This window comes from Agelaius phoeniceus, chromosome 20 (assembly GCF_051311805.1).
Source record: "Agelaius phoeniceus isolate bAgePho1 chromosome 20, bAgePho1.hap1, whole genome shotgun sequence".
NCBI lineage: Eukaryota > Metazoa > Chordata > Aves > Passeriformes > Icteridae > Agelaius > Agelaius phoeniceus.
The window spans coordinates 11193624-11214802 of NC_135284.1; the positions used below are offsets into that span (position 1 = coordinate 11193624).

The 21179-nt window shown below is 51.2% G+C and overlaps 2 protein-coding genes across 2 annotated transcripts; one reads left to right on the forward strand and one right to left on the reverse strand.

Annotated features, from left to right (window-relative positions):
• Positions 1–10526: 10526 nt before the first annotated feature.
• LOC129129139 (C-C motif chemokine 5-like) lies at positions 10527–12445 on the forward strand. The gene is made up of 3 exons (XM_054646875.2): positions 10527–10784; positions 11234–11345; positions 11834–12445. Exons 1-3 carry the CDS (start codon positions 10712–10714, stop codon positions 11919–11921), a joined length of 273 nt encoding a protein of 90 aa, XP_054502850.1. The 5' UTR covers positions 10527–10711; the 3' UTR covers positions 11922–12445.
• A 3261-nt stretch (positions 12446–15706) lies between these two features.
• On the reverse strand, positions 15707–17443 carry LOC129129141 (C-C motif chemokine 4 homolog). Its single transcript, XM_054646877.2, has 3 exons — positions 17174–17443; positions 16560–16671; positions 15707–16209 (listed from the first exon to the last, which is right to left on the reverse strand). Exons 1-3 carry the CDS (start codon positions 17244–17246, stop codon positions 16122–16124), a joined length of 273 nt encoding a protein of 90 aa, XP_054502852.1. The 5' UTR covers positions 17247–17443; the 3' UTR covers positions 15707–16121.
• Positions 17444–21179: the final 3736 nt, after the last annotated feature.

Genomic DNA, 21179 nt, shown 5'->3' on the forward strand with positions numbered 1-21179 from the left:
ATGACACAAAGTGGACAAGGAATGAGGCAGTAGCACAGAGCAGGGTCAAGCTGTCTCCAGCAAAATCACATGGACAGAAATATGGACAATCCCAAAGTTATAGCCGGGCCAATACTTAGAAAGGAACAAAGTCTTGGGCCAAGTGATGTAATTCATTTCAATGTGAATTATGACAGACGGTTAGGAGGAAATTCTTCCCTGGGAGGGTGGGCAGGCCCTGGCACAGGGTGCCCAGAGCAGCTGTGGCTGCCCCTGGATCCCAGCCCAAGGCCAGGCTGGATGGTGCTTGAAGCACCCTGGAATAGTGGAAGTTGTTCCTTCCATGGCAGGGGGCGGAATGGGAAGAACATTAGGGTCCCTTCCAACAGAAACCATTCCATGATTCCATGATATGCGGAGAGAAAAGGACTGTACTTCAGTGGACCAAGGTTGTAGAAATAATTTAATCCTTTAAACATTGGTGACGCTGATAACAAAAGACAATGCTGAATTTTCTTGCCATCAATCAGCCTTTTAAACCTCCCAGGATTAGGGAGCCAATCCTTCCTACTGTTCAAATATTTTCACAGCTCTCATTAATCAAAATAAATAAAAGGAAAGCATATATGATAAAGGAAACTGCTACCAAAAAAAAAAAAATATATATTGTTTTAAATCTGTCAGGTGAAAAAAAGAAAAAAAAAAGTAATATGACGGCCAGATTTTCAGAAACTGAAAATGCAAAGTCAATACTTCTCCCCTAAAGAGAAGTTTGAATCCAAAGCAGGTGGCCCCCAGCACCAGAGGGACTCTGATCACCCTACTAGGTGCTCCACCTTATCTATCCAGCTTTCCTTGCAAAATGTGCATAGGCAGAAGTCCAGGTACCTGCTGGGTGGCTTTGCTTCTTTTTTTGTGTTTGTGACAAGTATCTTTTCCATAGTGACTCCTAAGGAAACTTCCCTCTCTGACTACCGAGGAGCCACCCTGGCAGTCCCAGTGGCACCACCAGAGCTGGGACCGAGGCCCCTTCCCAGCAGGGGAACAGGGACCTGTGCACAGCCAGGTGAGAGACACAGAGACATGGCTGGAGCTTATGACTCCAGACTTTCCTGTGCTTAGACTGGGGGAGTATAAAGCCCAGGGCTTCCTTTGTTTGGATCCCTGCTCAGAGGCACCAACTTAAGCTGTTATTCTGTTGTTACACCAAGATTAAATTATCTTGAGCATCCAGGCATTTGTGACTCTGCTGTGGGGAACCTGGGGTTGAGCTGGTGAGGGGTGGGGGAGTCTAGTAGGGTCACTGGTGCCACTGCTGGGAAGGGACCTCAGTCCCAGCTCAGGTGGTGCCAGTGAGACTGCCAGGCTGAGGCAAGGAATTGCCAGGTCAGACAAGGAATCTTCCTTTACATCTCACTGGCAAGCTGGTGACCCCCACTGCCCTTGGACAGGTACACTGTCTACCCTGGAGGACACACGTCCTTGAGGGCAGGCAGCCCCATGCTGCTCCCCTGGCTCCAGCGCCCTGGGAGGCAAAGGCTGCACTCACATCATGTTCATTACTGGGCCTAAGTGCAGTTCCCAAGGTGAGCACTGAGCACTCCTGTGTCAGCTCCAGCTGGGATTTGTGGTGCTCCAGTGCAATCTTTGGAGCCTCCAGAAAACCCAGAGCATCCTGCTCACCAAGACCAATGTACATTCAGCAGTTTACAAGACATCAGGCAACCAGGGTAATAATTACTCATTACTTATTTGACCAAGCAGCAGATCTCTATCTTGAGAAGATGCAGATTTCTTTTCTCTCAGGCTCTTGGTATTGCTAGCATTACTTCTTGGTCCTGTTCAGGTTGCAGATCTTCACCCCTAAAGGGGTTTATACCCCAGTATAAACCCAGAGCTATGTAAACCATTGGTGGTGTTTGCTAAAAAGTAGCTGTAGCAACAAATGTTCATTAAACTCCAGCAACACAAACAAAAGAAAGCTTATTGCTGCATTCCTAACTCCCTTCCTAACAGCAAAAGGAAACATCCTCCCCTTCCTCATTTGACACCTCTGATATTCCTGCAAGCTCCTTCAGCTTTGTTTTCATAGAAATCATAGAATCACAGAATCCCAGACTGGTCTGAGATGGAAGAAACCTTAAAGGTCATCTCATTCCACCCCATCCTATGTGCAGGTACACTTTCTACTAGACCAGATTGCTCCAAGTCCCATTTGACCTGGCCTTAGGTGACAGAGACACATTTAAATCCTAGATGTGAACCATAAGGCCGCAAGTTTAATAATGATTAAGGACTTAATTTGGGTACAACTTCAAACGTACAAAGTTTCCTCTTCACCCACCAATGGTGTATTTTTCCTATATTTCAAACCGTGGATTTATTTACAAACTGAGAGCCAATAGCCTGTAACTGAGAGCCAATAGCCTGTACAAGCCAATCTGTCCTTGTCCAGGGCACAAGTTTACATAACTGTATCCAGTGCATCTTCTGCTCCAATAGATGAAGGGCAGAGCTTATAAAGGGATGTAGTGAGCAGGATAAAACAGATAAAAGTAAGTAATAGGTTACAGCACAGAAATTGCAGGGCAACTAGAGGTGAAAAACTTCTCGGCAGCATAGTGATTTTTAATAAAGCCAGATTGTCCAGCTTTAAAAATAGAAAGGCTGCAACTCCAAAAGAGAACTTTAACCTTTTATGGATAAGTGACAGCAACAGCCAGGGATGTTCAAGAGGTGGCACCACAGAGGTGTTCAGGGGTGTCTTCAGCTGTGTGATGCCCAGGCACCCCTGGGCATTATCACCTCTTTTGGAAGTTCTCCTTTAAAGACTCAACACCCAAGGCTATGAAGCCTCCTTGGTGCATCTCCCCACCTGCCATGGAGATACTTCATAGCCATGGGAGATGCTCCAGGTAAGCCCAAGAGTCTGGGAAGACACTAGTGAGGACAGGCTGCTTGGGGACTCCTTCCAGACCTCCCTCCAGCAGGAGATGCAGTGCTGAGGGCTGGAAAGCCTTGGAGAGGCATCTGTGACTTTCCAGAACAGTGGTAGGACCCACACACAGAAGAAGCTACAGCACATCCATCCACAGAATAATGCTCATGTTGCAAGGCCTAAATGGGACTCCAGTCCTGAGCAGCAGCTATAACACTTCTTCCATAAGAACAACAGTCCTTCCCCAGGGGCTGAAGCTTTGTTTCCCTTCCTGTGGGCCAAGCTCCCCAAATAAAACCTTTGGCTCCCCCTCAAGAGCCAAACTTCTTCTTGCCCCATCCTTCAGTAAACCTTTCTTCCATTCCTTCCACTTCTCTTCCAGACTGGGATGCTATGCTCAGGCAGGAAGGTGGGAGATGGCTCCTCTGGAGATGGGGCTGGCAGGAGTAAAGACAGAATGCAGGAGGACGGTTTCTCCATTTTCCATGTATCTTCCTGCTCTGGAATCAGTTCCTATCTTATCTGGAAATATGGGACACAGAGAAGCAGTTGTCAGGCCCCGGGAAAGCCACTAGGAGAACACATGGCTTCAGACACTCCAGAGGTTTAGCAAGAGAGTGGAAGAAGCTTTAGGTCCCACTGCAGTTTTCATTGTGCCCCACAGCTGGGAAATATGGGAGTCATCCACAGCCATGGATGATTTTTCCTGGACTGCAGCTTAAATACTTAAATTCTTAAGAGGCCGAATATGTGAATAGAAGCAAAAAAGGATCACAGATTTTGTGGCTTGATTCAATGCTTAACCCTGTGAAGGAATGTCTGTATGGACAGAGCTTGCAGGGGTTCCCTGGTATTCCAAGGCTCCTCTGGATCATCCTATGCCCACATATTGCAACCAGTGACACACTAGTTTATGGTGACAGCAGTGTCTTTAACATTGCATCAAGTGATGGGAGGGAACAGTGAATCGAGGAATCACAAAATCATTTAGACTGGAAAAGCCCTTTAAGACAATTGAATCCAACCATTCCTTCAGCACTGGCAAGGCCACCACTAACTCATGTCCCCAAGATACACGTGCTTTTTGAGTAATTCCAGGGATGGTGATTCCACCACTGCACTGGGCAACTTGTTATAGTGCCTGACCACCCGTTCAGTGAAGGAAGTTTTCTTAATATCCAACCTAAACCTGCCCTGGCACAACTTGAGGCCATTCCCCATCCTCAGGAATTGTGAGAGCTGTGTGCAGTGTCCAGTAAAATTGATATTCAGGCAGGGCTGTCACTGCTTTCTGAAACTTGGAAGATTAAAGGGTGAAAACAAGAGTCTGAACGTTTGCTTGATTTAGAAGCTCTGCCTCATGACACACCCTGTGGTTTTCTCTATTGCATAATACTGCAAAGTGCCATTTGTTATAAGAGAAGAGCTGTCAGCTCTCTGTTGAACACAGACTTTTCTGTAAACACATCCTGTTCTTTTAACAAGGCAAGATTGTTTTGTCCATAAATATGACAAGAATTGTAGATGAAAATAGCTGTTCACTGCCAACGACACAAGATTAGATAAGGAAAAAAGTCAATAAGATGAAAGAGTCAGAGGAATATTGAGGCAATTCTGACCAGTGCAAAGTGTGAGTCCAGCCAGGTTGCAAAAACAGTTGGGCAACATGGTGTCCTCCACTTTCCTCCAAATGCTTCTGTTGGAGCTCTCCAGACCACACCTGTCAACTTCCTTAACCCCCTCAGACCTCTTTTTTTCAGGTCTAGTCTTCTTCAACCTCCTCTGATAGGGTGCCACTGCTCTCCAGGACCCTCTGCTCACACTTTGGTTATCTCCAGGTCCTTCCACTGTCGTCTGGACCCTCCCATCCTTTTGATATCATGGTGGACCACTCCAGACCCCATTTTGGGATATGGTAATGTGCAAGTCCCTGCTGATAAATCCCCATGTGAGGGGCATGGAGTGCCAGTGACACAGAGAAGCTCTTGTATAGCTCTTGGACATAACTCCAGGAACCCAGGGAGGGCTCTGGATGTCTCAGGATGAGTCCCCAAAGCCAGTTCCCACCCAAACCAAGAATAGTGCTTCTAGGACTGCCCTCCAAATTGGATTTATGCTGCAAAGGAGTGGCCAAGTCACTACCAAACCTTGCTCAGCAAGCATTTCCTCTTGACAGCCACCTTTTCCTCCTTTCTCCAAATGCCCTGTTCCAAAAGCCCAAATGCAGGCAGAAACCTGGTGAGAACCACACAAGCCTGGAACATCTCCTCCCAGCTGCAGGACAGAACCTGCCAGGTCCATGGCTCAGGTTGCTTCCAAGAGCCATGTCTGGACATGTTGTCATAGAGGCAAAAAAGGGATATTGTGGGAAGAGGGGATGGAGAAGGCTGGGATATTTCCAGGCTAGAAAAGGAGATTGGGAGCAGTTGTCCTGGGACAAGTTTCCTGTTGGATACAAGGAGATAAGACAGGACACAGACCTCCCACCATGTCCACCCCCCATGTCATCTCCCCTGATGCTGTGGCCAGTGCCCAGCTCCCATTCCCAGCACTGCTGGGGTGCTCTGTGCAGGGCAGGTGGCAGCATGATCAGCAGTCCCTGAGCTGGATGTGAAGCAGGGATAGCAGCATGCATGTCCAGGATGGGACCGGGTCCTGCTGTGCCCCTGGGCAGGGTTACAGCCAGGGGCTCTGCAGACATAGCCTGGGCAAGCTGCTGTGATGGCTGAGTGGTGAAGGCTTGAAATGGACTTGAAATCCTCTGGGGTTTCCCCATGCAGGTTCAAGTCCTGCTCACAGAAAGAGTTTTAGTGTCAGTCCCTGTCCCCCTGGCCCCGGGAGGGACAGACACACACACAGGGCAGTCACACTCCCTCGAGGGGACCCTGTGTTCCCATCCTGCCTCTGGCCCTGATCTCCAGGGACTCTTTACCTTTAGGAGGTGGTCAGGAGGATTCAGAGAAGCAGCCCTGCAGCTCTTCTTATCACAGGAAGAAATCCTGCAATAGCATGTCCCCTGCCCATACAGCCTTGTCACCCTGTTCCCAGCAGCTGTGTGATACTGTTTCCTGTGGATGTGTCACCCTGCTTTCTACCTGCTGTAATCCTGCTCCCTACAGAGGTGTCACCTTGCTTTCTAGAAATGTGTCCCCCTGCCTTCTGCAACCCTTTGCCCAGCTCTCTGCAGCTGTGTCACCCTGCTCCCTACAGACATCACTCTGCAGTGACAGACTGAACTTTGTTAGAGCCCTGTGATTTATTGTGTCACTGATAGCCAGAGATTAATGCCTCCAATATTTTAAAGAGATAAGGGCAAAGGCTGATAAGAAGCAGATCCTGGAGTGGCAGGGTAATGTTTTTTATCATGCCAATTCCCTCCCTTCCAACGACTCCTGACTGCCACAACAAAGCATTTGGGAGATTTGGGAGAAATGGGGCCAAACCATGGCCATGGCATTTGAAGGGGACACAAACCACCACAGTGCCCAGTATTGCATCAGACAGTGTAAAACCCCTCCCTGGGGTCGGTATGGGGGCATTGGCTCGTGAGCCCCCTACATCCCTGTCACATCCTGCTCCCTACACCCCACCACAGGGGTATTACCCCACTGGCAGCTGCTGCCTGATGGCACTGGGAGGACAGCAGGCTGCTGCCACCCCCCAAAATTCGTGCCACCCTGACCCAGCCCCACACACTGGGAGCTTCTGAACCCTGAACTGAACTCCAGGAGCTGTTCCAGGACAGCACAGCCACCCAGGAAAAGACTGGGACCTGTGGTGGCTGCAGGAACCCCTTCCATGGCTGGGAATTGAACCCAGGCCGCAGCAGTAAGAGTGCCAAAAGCTGACCACTAGACCACCAGGGAGGAGTGGTGACCACCAGAGATGAGTGGTGACCACCAGGGAGGAGTGGTGACCACCAGAAATGAGTGGCCAACACTAGGATGACTTGCTGCTGGCATCAACCAAGCCCTGAAGGAACAGGGACACTTGCTCCCCGCAGTTAAAGGAGAGGACCAGAGAGGATGGATGCCCACAGCCTTTCTGGGGGAATTGGCAGGGATGCCTGTGGCATTGGGAAGCCCCTCTGTGCAAGGGGACCCCACCTCTGTAGGCCAGGGAAGGAGGAGATGGTAGTGCCATGACTCTGACACCACTGAAGGCAGGTTTGGGGAAGGCAGTGACAGCAAATGGTTCAGGAAAAAGTGTAGCATCCTCTGGAGGTTCACCAGGGAGGTTTTCCTGCTGCTACTGGATCGTTGCCCCCTTGGGGCTGCTGTGCACTGCCAGGCTCATGTGACACACAGCACCCTGAGCACAGTGTCATGGACACAACAATACTGACCCCCAGTGCACAGCCCGAGCTTCCCCAGAGTCACCTGGGAGAACAGCAGTGCAGGTAACAGGCTGAGTGTCAGCAGAGCCTTTCCTGGGCAAGGGAAAATGATCTGAGCCCTGGTGCTGGGCAGGGAGTGTGTCTGGAGCCCCATTCCTGCTAATTTTACAGTAACCTGGTCATCTTGTTTGTCTTGAGAAAACAGCCAGTTGGGGCCAGCTTTTGGAACCTAATCTGGAGCTGTGAAGAGCAGGTAACCAGTAGGTGATTCTCTTTTACAGAGGGTCCTTGGGGGGAGTAGAGATTTCTGTCTTCCTTTGTTCCACAGAAGGGGAACAAAAAGTGGCTTCCTGATGAACAGGGAGATGGAGAGGGGCTGGAAATGGTCCCCCCACTCCCCAGGGATTTGCTACCAGCAAAGAAAGGGCATTGCAGAGCTGCAGACCCCTGCCCAGGACAAAAAGCACAAAGAAGAGCCCAGGGCTCAAGGGGACAGTACAAGTGTCACCTGTGCCTGCAGCTCCCAGCACAGCAGGGCTCTGATTCAAGGGGAAGGAGCACTGACACAGAGGATGGAGCTTCTGGGCTGTGTGCAGGGAGGAGACCCCAAGAGGGGAGCATGGGGGCGTCTCCAGGGCTCCTCAGCTGAGGGATGACCCGTGGCTGAGGTGGAGGTGAGTGGAAGGGCTCCAGGAACGCTTCCCGTGGAGGACAGCAGAGGGCCCAGTGCTCCTTGGATGCTCGCATGTGGTGGGGAGGGGAAGTAAACGGACAGAGAGAGAACCTCCCTGGTTTTCAGCGATCGAGGCACACAGATTGCAGAAACCTCCCTCTGCTTTGCCTTGTGCCATACAGCTCTAAAAAATGGTCAGTGCAGCTCCCGTCTCCATCTGAGGCCAGACCCCACCGTGGTGCCCCTCCGCAGCCCTTCCATAACCTGGTCAGAGGTCCCAGTGGGACTCTGGGCATCCCCCACCCCCCGGTCCCTGTGGTGCCACGATCTCCTCCCAGGTTCCTCTGCAGAGCCAGGTGGATCCCAGCTGCCACCTTTGCCAACACCTTTCCTTGGGGAGCTGCCCTTCAAGGAGAAGGAGAAGGCAAAGGAAGGCAGCTTTGGGGAATGTGGCCTGGAGAAAGGGTGGAGCTACAACAAATGACTTGGCATCTTTCCAAACCTCTGACATCTCTACGCTGAGGGCCAGGGCTGCAGAATGCACCTTCAAAAACCCTGCACAGGGCAAAGCCCCCGAGCGAGGGGCAAGGCTGGGCTGTGTGATGATCCTACAGGATTGTGCCAGTCCTTGGGCATGTCTGGGACAGGGAAGAGGAAGGCTGTGCAGGGCTGAGAAGTCACACCTCGCTGTGAGAGCAATAATCAGATGTCATGGTTTCGGTTGCCTTTACCACCAATTACAGAGCGTGAGCTCTGGCTGCCTTGTGGTTGGGAGATCAGAATCTTTCTGTGGTTTCTGAGATCTTGATCTGGCACCGTCACATATCATGTCACAGGCAGTAACAGTTCCTTCATCTGCCAGCAGATCTGGGAACACCAAACAGGTTCATTTGCATGTCCCAAGGCAGGACAGTCTCCATTTCTGCCACCTACCACAGGCGACTGGGAGGTGACACAGCACAGCAGCTGCTTTTTAGAGCCCTTTGTAGGGACATGTGGCAAGGCAGGTGGGGGACATAAAAATAGACTTTTTCTATGGGCACTGCTCCTTGGAAAGAGAAATCCCAGCCCCAGGATCAGCCTTGGGGCAGTGGGGATGAGGCTCAGCACAAAATGCAGTTGTTGTTGTTGTGCTGAGAAGATGAGGGTGAGTCCCACTGCCTTACTTTACACCTTACATGGATCTGGGGCATAAGAAATGCTCACATCAATTAGCCAGACCAATTCTGGAATACAATATGGCAGTAGCAATAAATAATCCATCTCCCCATCTCTGACAGGAAGAGTCCCTTGGCAAATTCCAGCTGAGGTTGTGTCCTTTGCAAAGCCTGAATACCTGCAGCACATTGCTGTGCTGCCCCAAAATGCCACCACTATGTGTCCGTGACAACCCCATGATGTCAGGCACTTGGTTCAGCTCCAGCTCCTGCTCATGAAGAGTCCTCAGGGTCCTCAGGACAGCACCTGGATGCCTCCTGGGAGGATGACTGGGAAAAACCATGGGCTCCTTCCCACCCCAGCAGGGTCCCTGGCACAGCCCTGGAGACCCTCCTACAGCCCTGGTCCCCACCCATGGGGACATTGTGGTGGATGGTACACTAGGAACGCTCTGAGTGCCCCCACAGACCCATGAGGCCAGTGGGGAGAAGGAGAATGGTAGCACAGCAGCCCTTCTCTGCAGCCCTGGGGACGAGGGTCAGTGAGGAAATCTGGGAAACACGAGCTCGTGGCACCTTGTGAGCAGCAGCTGGGCTGGGAAACACCCAGAGGAACCACAGGCTGTGAGCTAGAAAAATGGGGGCCAGTCACAAAGTAGAGAGATGGAAAAAGGGGAAGTGCTCCCTGGAACATCCTGGGGAACCCATCATGTCACGGCAAGGGCAGTGCCAGGGGCCTCTGTGCAGTCCACGCCATGATCTCCATGACTCTAGGTGGGCACCAAGGACTGGAGTCTCTTGGTCCCTCTCAGCTCCCTGGGCTGGGGAAGCTCCTGCTCTGCCCTCTGCATCCCACCTTGAACCAAACCCACTGGCACTTGGAGAAGATGCTCTTTGTAGAGTTAGCCCATCAAGGCAGGATTCCCAGTCAAGCCCAGCCCCTACTGGGATTGTTGGGAGGGGTTTGGAGGGCACAGACCCACACTGGAAGCACAGCACCGAGAATTCTGTGCTTGATGGTGTACCAAGGCTGCTAGCCTAGATCTACAGCCAGTCTCTAGACTGAGTGTTCCTGCTGCCCATGCTGCCCTTACTGACCCCCTGTATCCACCCTGGACATTTCCCAGACCCACCACTGGAGAAGGGAACTCTTGGTGGAGCCTGCATCTTCCATTTGAGGTTCTGAGCACCTCTAACCCCCAGACCTGGTTCCTTGAAGACGAGACTGAGCTGGGTCCTCCTGGTGCTTTTGTGGGGATACTGAGGTGACTTTGATAAGCAGAGTTGTTTTGGATGATGCAAATGTGAACCTGCTGCTCAAGGGTGGTTTCATATCCTGTCTTGGTCACTGGAGGCTGATTTGCTCACACTTACCTCCCTTCACACAAAGGCTATTCTGCTACTTCCTCAGCCAGCTGTTTCTTTTTTTTTTTTTTTTTTTTTCCTTCAGTATTTCTGAGGCAAAGGTGCCATGACATCAGCTCTATTATGTTTTGGAAATTCCACGTTTGCCTTCAAATCTGACTGACAGGTCACTGTCCCTATAAAAAGCAAGGACTAAGCCAGCACCTCACAAAAGGCACAGGAGGAACCTGCTCTGATCCTGCCTCTGCTTATCCCTGTCCAGGATGAACATCTCCACACTCTGCCTCTCCATCATCCTGGTTGCTGACCTCTTTTCTCAGGCCCTTCCTGCTCCATGTGAGTACAGCATCCCTCTGCTCTCCTGGGGTGGACTTTTCCTCTGACTGCCTGTAATTTGGAGCAGAACTCACAAAAGTCAGCTGCAAATGTTGGAAACCTGTTTGAATAACTTCTCCTGATTTATTTCAACTGGTCTTCCTTTCTAATATCCTTTCATTTTAGGGATGAATTTTACTGGTATAAAAGTTTTCAGGTTTCCTCTCCCCTCATTTTTTTGCTGGCCCTTAGGAGTGGACACAGGGTAACAATAGGGATTTTTACCCTGGATGTTATTGTAAAACATTTAACAAACAATCCTAGCAATATTTTTTTATCAAGTTTCTCTGTTCAGAGCAGGAGGAGAAGGGACAGTTCAGCTGATTAAGGAGGTGGTTGCCTGTGCTCTCAGCCAGGAATGTACAATTTATTGAGTATGGTCTCAGGCTGGATTTCCCGTTTTCTTCCAGTGGGGTCTGACATGGCTTTATGCTGCTTCAGCTACATCTCACGAAAGCTGCCTCAGAGTCATGTGCAGGAGTATTTCTACACTAGCAGCAAGTGCTCCCAGCCAGCAGTTGTGTAAGTACCAGCACGGGGCCCTGAGGGGAGGCTGTGCCAGCCTCTGGGCTCCTGGCTTTGCATCTAACAGGTCCAGGAGCAGGATGCTGGGAGGCATCATACCTGGGGGAAGGGAGCAGCCACCCAGGTTCCATGTGCAGTGTGTAAGCCCTCACCCTCCTCAGCTGAGAAATAAGTGGTCCCTTAGTCTCCTTGGACTGTCCTGATGCTGGGAATAAGGCATGGGAAGGAGGTCAGGAGGCAGCAGGACCTTCCAGAGCTTGATGAACCCAATCCACTCAACATTCCACACTGCACCTGGGCTCACCTCTGCATAGGACAAGAGGACAAATATCTGGGCATGGCAGGGTGTCCCAAGGGACCCTGATCTTCCCCTGGGTTTTAGCACATTCTGCAGCTCAAGGATGCTTGAGAGTTTGTGAGAGATGACTAATGACATGACCCCAGTCCCTGATGCCCCTTTTTCCCCTGAACTCATGACTTGCCAGGTTTGTGACCAGGAAGAAGCGGGAGATCTGTGCTAACCCTGATTCCAGGTGGGTGAAGGAATATGTGAACAGCCTGGAGCTGCAGTGAGCACTGGAAGCTGAGAAGTCCTGCCAGACCACCCATGAGAGTTTGGCACAGACCTAGAAATGCTACTGCCAAGCACCAGGACCTGCTGAGCCACCTTGGGACCCTGGAAGTTTGTTTTGCCTTGCAAAGGTGTCATTTATCCACAATAATTCAGCTACACTTAGGGCAAACATGATGCTGAAGACCTCTTGGCCTTGCAGACCCATCTTGGGGTGCCCTGCTGTGTGATGTGGCTAAACTGAGCCCCACCTTGTGCCTCCACTGCTAGAATGGGAGGTGGATTTCATCCCAGAGCTATCTGTGGGTTGGAATTAGCTCTGAGTGCTGTTTTATGAGCCCAGGATGAATTTTCCTACTGAATTTTGTAACGGTGCAGTAGATGCTGTAAGATCTGTCCCTAGAGAAGGAAGTGGTACCCTGGTTACTTACAGGATGCTTGCTGTGGAACCACAGTGTTCAGCCTTATTCTCAAACTGCTGTTTTGTGCTGGTGCCAATGAATAAAGCTGTTTTCTCTCTGTGTTATCTCTGGTTGTTCCCCTCCTGTTTGGAAAATGGGGATCCCACTACAACTATTTCTAGGGCAGATGTAGGGGAAAACCCAGCTTCTCAGCTGGAAGTGCCCCAGCCTTCTTAGGTCTAAAAGCCTTCCCTTCTGCTTGGCCTCCCTGATCCCAGCACCACAGAAGCATCAGCCCCAGCACCTCCCAGCACTTCCCAGTCCCTGCACTTATGTGGAGCCAGAACTTCTTCCCAGCCCTTTCCCCCATCATATCATAGCCAAGGCTGGGAGCTAGTGGGGCTGTGCCACTGCAGATTTGGCAAAGGAATGCCTGGAAATCTCAGGGTGGGGATTCAGGGGTGTCCCTGTGGTGAGAGGAAAGGGGGATGGCCGGGACTACATCCCTGGCACAGGCTCCTTTGGAATGTAGCCTGAGCCAGGTTTAACTCTTGGGATGCTCCGTTAATGTTTATTGCAAGACAAGCATTAATTCACTGTTGTTCTGCAGCTTCCTGGGGCAGGAAACAAGATTTTGTTCTAAAAAGCACAAAGTAAAACCAACAAAAGCACTTTATCAGCCTGCGGTTGACACTTAAAACTGGCTGGTAACTTTGTGGGTAGAAAATGAGACTGCTGCTCCCAGCTCCCTGCTGGAGCTCTGCAGGGGATGGGAACAATTTGGGCTGTGTCCCTCAGAATTGGTTATGAGGGACAGAAAACCAGTGTGAGATAAACTGTCTGTAAAGCAGCCCCAAGCCCCATTGGTGCCACAGTGGTCTGCAGATGCTCAGGTTGTCTCCTGACCTCTCCTTGCTCATCATCACCTCTGCCCTGGGCAGGGGCGGAGTCTCCATCCCTGGAGGAATTTAACCGATGTGTGGATGTGGCACTTAGGGACATGGGTTAGGGGTGGTCTTGGCAGTGCTGGGGGAATGGCTGGAGCCACCATCCTGGAGGTCTTTTCCAGCCTTAGTGATTCTATGGTTCTGGGTGGGTGGACTCACCTGGAGCAGAGCAGGATTGGGAAAGAAAAGCAGAAACAAGGAGAGAAACAAGGCTCAAGCAGAGAGACCTTCAAGTTCCCACCAGGACTTGGGCAGATACACAGACCATGTTTGTACTTAGCCTGATCCATCCAGATCCAGCCCCCACTTTCCACAGGGTAGCACCAAGGATGGGATGTATAAATGGGTGGGTTTAGGAGAAAGGATTCTTGGATGAAGTGGCCAGTGCAAGTTGAAAAGACAGAAATTGAAGAGGCTGAGGTGTGAGGCCAAGATCAAACTATCAGTTCTCCAGGAGTGGCAGTGAGAGGCCATGCAAGGATGTTCATTATGGGTTTGGGAGCAGTGACCAGCCAGGAGAAAATGTGGACACTGGGACTGAGGGTGTCCCTGGCACCTTTCTCCTCCCAGGGCTTCTTCAAGTGAAGCTGGGAGAGAGGGAACAGCCACAGGGTTCATGCTCTCAAAAAGGCCAGAGAAAACCAGGCTATCCAGTGTTTTGCCCATGGGACCATGAAGGTCTTCTGATCTCCTGATGACTTCTGCCACTGCAGGCAGGGAAGGAAATGTTCCCTTAGTCCAGCAACTGGAAACTGAAACCAGAAAGGCTTGAGAGGGAAATTCCCACAAGTGCCTGGGCACACAGCCAGGGACTGTCCTGAGGAGAGGCAACTGCAGCACTGGATTATCCAGCCTCTCCAGCCTGTCCCTGCATCCTGGGCATGGGATAAACTCCAGTACTCCCCTCAACTTCCCTTTCTCCAAAACATCCATCCTCCATCACCTCTCAGCTCAGAGTCCCAGAGCAGGGACAATTTGGGGCTCCTGTAGTTGCCCTGCAGTGCCAAACTTGGGGTTGGGATGTCCTCAGGGGTAGAGGACACATCCAGCACCCCATTCCCAGGATCTTCACCTGCTCCTGTCCATCCACCAACCACTCTGCTCCACAGTTTCACAGCACAGTGAGGTAGCCACACTCAGGATACACCCCCTGCAGATTTTCACCTTTCCATGTATGGCCCCAGCACCATCTCCTGGGAAACAGAATGGTCCTGGGCTGGGCTGCCCTTGGCTGGGATGCTGCCCCTTGCGTGTTCATGACCCTCTTGACTACAGCCAGATTTCCTGGCCAGAAAACACAAGACTAGAGAGAAATCACAAGACAATACAGAGGTGCTTTCCCAGCCTCAGAGTTGCCAAATCTGACCTATAACTGCAGGGGAAAAAAATAAACACTAAGAGAAAGCTTTTTTTTTGCTTTAGGAAGAACAAGATGTGGGCAAGGCTAGGCCAGCTCCGGACTATGCTGTGGGGGCAGTTGAAGGGGGTCTGTAAGAAGGATGGGAACAAAAGTTTTAGCAGGCCCTGTTGCTGTAGGTCAAAGAGGAGTGGTATTACACTGAAGGAGGTCAGTTTAGAATGGGCATTGGGAAGAAATTCTTTCCTGTGAGGGTGGTGAGGCCCAGGCACAGCGTGCCCAGAGCAGCTGTGGCTGCCCCAGCCCTGGAAGTGTCCAAGGCTAGGTTGGACAGGGCTTGGACCACGAGAGTCCAGTAGAAGGTGTCCCTGCCCACAGCAGGGGTGGAATGAGATGAGCTTTAAGTTCCTTTATAACCCAAATCCTTTTGTGATTTCTTCACGGAGTGCAGATGTCAAAGAACTCTAAGCATGATATCCATGGACAAGGTGTGCCCAGCACTGTGCCTTTGGACACCCGCTCCTTCCCTTCCGTGTTCCCATGGAAAGCTGCATCCTGAGAACAACTGCAGCAGCTTTTCTACTGGTTGTTTTACCCCTACAGCAAGAGCTGGACCTTTCCCCTTGTTCTACAGGTGGGAAAGTGAGGAACAACCCCCATTGGGGTGGTCAGAATGAAAGATGGGGTCCCTGTCCCTCTCCAGCACTGCTGGTCTCAATGCTGCACACCCAAGTATCAGTTTGATGTGGGTGTGTGGGGCTGGGAGCAGCAAATGTGTGCGACGTGCCTGGGAGTGTAGAGAGCAGATTCACGAATGTAAAAGTCCCCCATGTGGGTATAAACACTTCTAATTCTGTAGAGGATGTGGGGACTGGGGGTGTGTGCTGTGGGGGAATGAGGTTTTGGAGGCTGTTCCTGAGTCTGCAGTATGGAAACTTTATGGGTTTGCCTCAAACCATTTTCCATCTTCATGTGTCCTATGGAGGCTCAGATGCCTCATAGGTTTGTTCTGTGTGTGCTGGTGAACACCACACAGAGGCACATAAAAGGGAAAAAGCAAAGGTTTTCTCCAAATTCTTTATTCTCCAGAATCAAGAGTTGACATGCATAAACCAGGGTTTCCCATCATCCAACATTGGGTCATCCTCCTAGAAATACCCTCCCTGTCACCCCCCTATAAATAATATAATTATCCACAGAAAAAAAAAAAGACTGACTGCCCCATATGATGATTTCTTAAGTAACTTCAAATAATACAACAGCCAAGGTGCAGTCGCATGGGCCTGGGGTTGGGGCAGAGGGATGAGGCTGAAGCCCAGTCTGTGCGAGCCAAGGATGAGCAGCAGCCCCGAACACAAGGTGCCCTTCCAGCAGTCCCTTGGGAACATCTGCAGGTGCTCCTGTGGCTCCTCTTGTCCCAGGGTTCTGCTCCATGGCTGGAGCTCAGGATAACGTGACTTGTCCATGACAGTAGCCACTCTTGCCACACTGCTTCGCTCAGTTATGCTCCAAAATTCTCAGGTAGCTTTGGACCCAGGTGTTTTCAGGATTGGCACAGACCTGGCGGCCTTCCTTTGTGACAAACCTGTGGAACAGGGATGGGACCTGTTAGATCTCCGCTCACACCTGCTTCCCAGGAGAGCCTGGATCCCAGCTCTGAGCATTGCAAGAAGTTTCCCCCTGTGCTGATGCTGAAGGCAGCAGCTGGCTGTGATGGTCTCCACTCCCATCCCTTCCCCCACACTGCTTCCTCCACTCCTGCAGGAGCATCCCTGGGAATCCCCCCACGAGCATCCCCAGCAATCCCTGTGAGAGCCCTTTCTCCTTGGTATTCCCCTCTCCCTGCTCTGTTCCTACAGCCCCCTTGCAGTGCAGAGCTGGTCACTCACCCACCCCCCCAGTGCTGTCCCTGCCCTGTCCCATGCTGGCACTCACACGATGCCTGGCTGGGGGCAGCTGCTGCTGGTGCTGTAATGGTGCTGGATGAGCTTCCGTGGGAGCCTGTGCTGGCTGTATGTGAAACAGCAGATTGGGATCTCGAGTCCAGCTAGAAGAGGCAAAGAAAGACCATGTAAGCTCTGGGACCTGTGCCGGCAGGGAAGGTAGTGAGAAATTAGAGAATAATTAAGGTTGAAATGGACATTGGGGATCATCTGGTCCAATGCCCTGAGCAGTATCAAGGTGCTGTGAGATTGTCACTCTGCCATTGCTCAGAGCTTCACTTCCACAACTCCTCCAACCCCAGGGCAGAGGCAGAAATCTCTCAATTCTAACCAGGAATAAGTACTTTGAGCCCAGGTTGGATGGATGGGTGGGTGGATGGATGCATGGAGGATGGATGGATGGATGGATGGATGGATGGATGGATGGATGGATGGATGGATGATTTTCTGATTCCAGGGTTCCTACATGCAGTTGATCTCTGGGCAGAGTGAAGAATGGCAAAAATGCTGAAAAATTCCCACTTATCTGTCATGGGAGCTCAATGGAGAAATAATATGGAAGGTTCATATCTGTTCTCCCTTCATAAATGAAAAAGCAGGACTCACCTGGTCCAGAGAAAGTTTGGGAGAAGGAGGCTGAAATGAGGAGAAGAGCCAATCCAGCTGCAGGGACCTTCATCTTTCCGTCAGGTGAGGGCTGTCAGGGCAGGAGCAGAAGCTCTGAAAGATGCAGCTCAGTGTGCAACAGCTGGATTCATCCCTCTTTTAAAAGGGAGTCCTGGAGACAGCTGGGAGCAGCCTAAATGGAAATTCCAAGATGATGACAAAGGATAACATGAAAGTGAAACAGCTGAAGGGAATTAGAGGGAACAGAAAAAAGAGAGGTAGAATGGAATATGGTCCCTCACAATGCCAAGTGACTCAGCATTCATTTTTGCTTTATTCAAATGAAAAGGAAACTAAAATGTGCCAAGTGACCTGGCCACAAAAAGAAGAATGGTCCCACTGGACTCCAGAGGGTGGTTTCCCTATGAGGCTGTGTAGGGAAAGACAGTGTTTGCCTAGGATTACGCAGCTCTGGAAAAAACACCAACAGGCAGCACAGAAGTGCTCTCGTGCCGTTGTGTGCTGGATGTTTGCCAGAGACTGCTGAGCTGCTGTCCCAGAGCTCAGGGGTAGCTGCACTGAGGGCTCTGTGCCACCCAAAGCACTCAGCCTGGCCTCCCCACACCCGTAGGGCTGGCGCTGAGCTGAGGCTGGAATTCATCCAGCCCAGTCCTTGGAGATGCTGCCCAGGACCATGTCCGGTGGGCTGTGAGACTCCACAGCCTCTCTGGACAGCCTGCTTCAGAGTGCAATAAAGTTTTATCTGGTGTTTAATTAGAATTTCTTGCTGCCTCTTGTCCTGTTAGTGGCCACCACTGAGAATTGGGCTACATCTACTTTGCTCCACATACATTGCTAAGAATCCTCTGAGCCCTCTCCATCCTGAACTGTAACAGCATCTCCTCCCTGGAGAAATGCTACTATCTCTTCATCATCTCTATGGCCCTTTGCTGGACTGTCTCAGTATGTCCATACATCTCTAATCCTGGGGAGTCCAGAACTGGACCCAGCACTTCAGGAACAGACTCGCCAATGCTTAGTAGAGGGGAAGTGTCCCCTCCTTCAACCTGCTGTCAATGTTCCTCCTCATGCAGCCCAGGAGCCTGATGGAATTTTGGTGGCAAGGGAATATTTGCTGCTCATGTCCAGCCTGGTGCCCACCAGGAGCCCCAGGTCCTTCTGTGCCAAACTGCTTTCCAGCTGGTCAGCACTGCCATATACTCATGCCTGGGGATGTTCCTTCACAGGGTCAGGACTTCGCACTTCTTTGAGCTTCATGAGGTTCTCCATCTTGATGAGGTCTCCATGGATTTCACACAGGCCAAAAGTGGTAAGACAAGAGGGAACAGCTTTAAACTAAAAAAAAAAGGGAGATTAAATATTAGCAAGAAATTTTTCTCTGTGAGGGTAGTGAGACCCTGGAGCAGCTTGCTTCCAGGGAGAAGCGGTGGCTGCCCCCTCCCTGGAAGTGTCCAAGGCCAGGTTGGACAGGCCTTGGAGCAGCCTGGGATAGTGGAAAGTGTCCCTGCCCATGGCAGAAGGGACAGACCTGCATGGGTTTTAAGGTCTCTTTGATCCCAATACATTCCATGATTCTATGATGGCAGCATGTCCCTCTCAAGTGACAAGCTACCCTCGCAACCTTGTGTCACCTGCCATCTTGCTGAGGGTTACCTTTGTCCCATCAGCCAGGACATAAACATATTAAGGACTACCCAGTATCGATCCCTGGCTTTCCCTGCTGCTGACTGGCCTCTAGCTGGACTTTGTGCAATAGATCACAACCCTCCAAGTACAGTGTTGACCCCATTCTCAGCCTCTCTCACTGCTGTTTCACTAATCCACCCTTTATCACTTTGCCCTTAGCAGTCACAGGCATCCCAAAGGGCAAGATTTCACCTGGGAGCAGGGAGTTCACTAGCAGAAGGGGTTTGTCACTCCTGAGACATTTTGCCAGCCTCAGCCACTCCGTCCAAGAGATGCATTGGGTAGAAGATGGATTTCCTGGCTAAAGAGGTGAGATGAAAGTGGGGGACAACCAGCCTGACGTGGGAGAGACCAAGTCTCAGCAGGCCAACAACTCAGGGCAGCTCCTTGGGGAGCAGGAAGAGGGCTGACCTGGGCTTTCTGATCCCCTGTCACATTCTGGGCATGCAGTTAAAGACCCCTGCACTGCAGAGAGGCTACTCAGGCCTCTAGTTGTGTTCCTGAGCCTGGATTTTCTCTCCCAGAACTCTAAACCCTCTGCTTGGCTACCCTGGAGCTGCACATGAGAGCAATAGAGGCACTGTCCTTCACCAGCTGGCTTGTCCCTGGCAGGGACTGAAAGGAGAAGTTTGGAGGTTCCTTAGACTGGTCTGCTCCTTCCCATGCTTATTCCATGGGGACGGTTTGTTTTGCATCCCTCCTTTTCCCTCATGGTCTGGTCCTGCATTACATCCCTAGTGCTGCCGGTTGTGGCACATCCTCATCTTGGCAGAGACCTCACCAGAGAGGCCAAGGATGTGCTTTTAGAGGGAGCAAAGTCTCCATAAATACTGACAAGGATATCAGGGAAGGTGGTGGATTTTGCCAGAAGCAAGTCTGGCAGGATCAGCTCTTTGTTCCCTTGGTAAGTCTGATCAGCTCAGCACAGAACAAGAAGTGGCTCCAGCTTGTGGCTGAATTGCTGATGAAAAAAACCCAAATTATGGCTTTTTGCCACGGAAATAATTCATTCAGAAACCAACAGTGGGAGTTTTATGTTCCTCTGTTCTTGCAAGTCACATTCGAGTGTGACAAACGCCAGCACCGAATGGAGCAGTGACAAAGGCTGTGGCTGCAGAAAGGCACCCTGTGGCTGACATCACCCTGTCACCAGCAGGTGACAGCTTTGCTCATGGGAACTTCGCACCTTCTGCTCACCAGCTGCTGCCTGCAAGGCACAAACCATGAGGCTGATTATGTGCATGGGGCACAGGGGGATGTGGGGAAGTGTGGTGGCTGCGATGGGACCTGCAGCTCTGTCTTTCACCTAGAAGCTCTGAGACGGTCGGTGAGGAAAAAAAGCACAACTGAATGTGAGGAGGAGGAGGTGGTTATGTCACCAGTGGGTGCCCACAGAGCTGCTTTGTCAGCTGGAATGTCGCTTCCCCCGGAATGCCGGGAAGGGTCCCGGACAAGGGGGGCAGGTCCTGCCCGTCACCGTGACCCCGCCCACAGGGCTCCTGCTTTGAGTCACCGGCTGCCGCCCCTGGAGCTCTGCACGGCCATCCCAAGCCAGTCGCCCTTGCAGACCTCTGGGCCCAGCTTCTGTTTTCTGGTTTCGGTTTTCTGCTTCTGTCCACTGGTTTTCGCTTCTCTGGCAAATCACAGAGCTCTCTGCTATTGCAGTTCATGCAGTTTAAATGTTTATTAGCTGACCCCTCCCAAGCTTCCTTTATTATTCCTGGAAAAAAGCCATTCTTTACCACTTTTGCCTCACTCGACCTGGGGTATGAGGTTTGTTTTGGTGCACACAGGGTAGAAATAGAAACTTAAAATTATTCAAAGGTAAAACATGTAGAAAAGGCTGTTATGGCGCTCCTGAGTCTTCACCCTGGGGTATAAACAGTGACAAAGATTAGCCCAGAAGCTTTCAAACTCCTTCAAGCTGCTCTGAAATCCTGCCCTTGTCTAGAGACACAGGTCACAAAGTCAAGAACCCAGGGCAGGGGAATGGTGGAACTTTGCCCATGGGTGATGGTGAGGGCTCTCTCCAGGCTGGTGGGGGACTTTGTCAGCCTCCCCCTGGCGCACAGCTCACCTGTGGGGGCTGCACTATCACAGCCCTGGCACTGAAGGACCTTGGAGCACAGGAAGAATTATTATTCCATCCCTGTTACTTCCTGTAGCCTTTTCTCCTCTTTCCGTAGGTCCACAAGTGGATGCAAGCTCTGGGGAGTGGGATGATCCATTTGGGAGATGCTGGTGGCTTCACCTGGGGCAGAGGTGAGGTGCTCTGGGTGTCAAAGGACTGTCCCTCAGG

Coding starts and splice junctions, on each gene's coding strand:
- LOC129129139 (XM_054646875.2), top strand. CDS start 10,712: ATGAACATCTCCACACTCTGCCTCTCCATCATCCTGGTTGCTGACCTC. Junction 10,785..11,233: donor TCAGGCCCTTCCTGCTCCAT/GTGAGTACAGCA, acceptor GTTTTCTTCCAG/TGGGGTCTGACATGGCTTTA. Junction 11,346..11,833: donor TGCTCCCAGCCAGCAGTTGT/GTAAGTACCAGC, acceptor ATGACTTGCCAG/GTTTGTGACCAGGAAGAAGC.
- LOC129129141 (XM_054646877.2), bottom strand. CDS start 17,246: ATGAAGGTCCCTGCAGCTGGATTGGCTCTTCTCCTCATTTCAGCCTCC. Junction 16,672..17,173: donor CCAAACTTTCTCTGGACCAG/GTGAGTCCTGCT, acceptor TGCCTCTTCTAG/CTGGACTCGAGATCCCAATC. Junction 16,210..16,559: donor TGCCCCCAGCCAGGCATCGT/GTGAGTGCCAGC, acceptor CCTGTTCCACAG/GTTTGTCACAAAGGAAGGCC.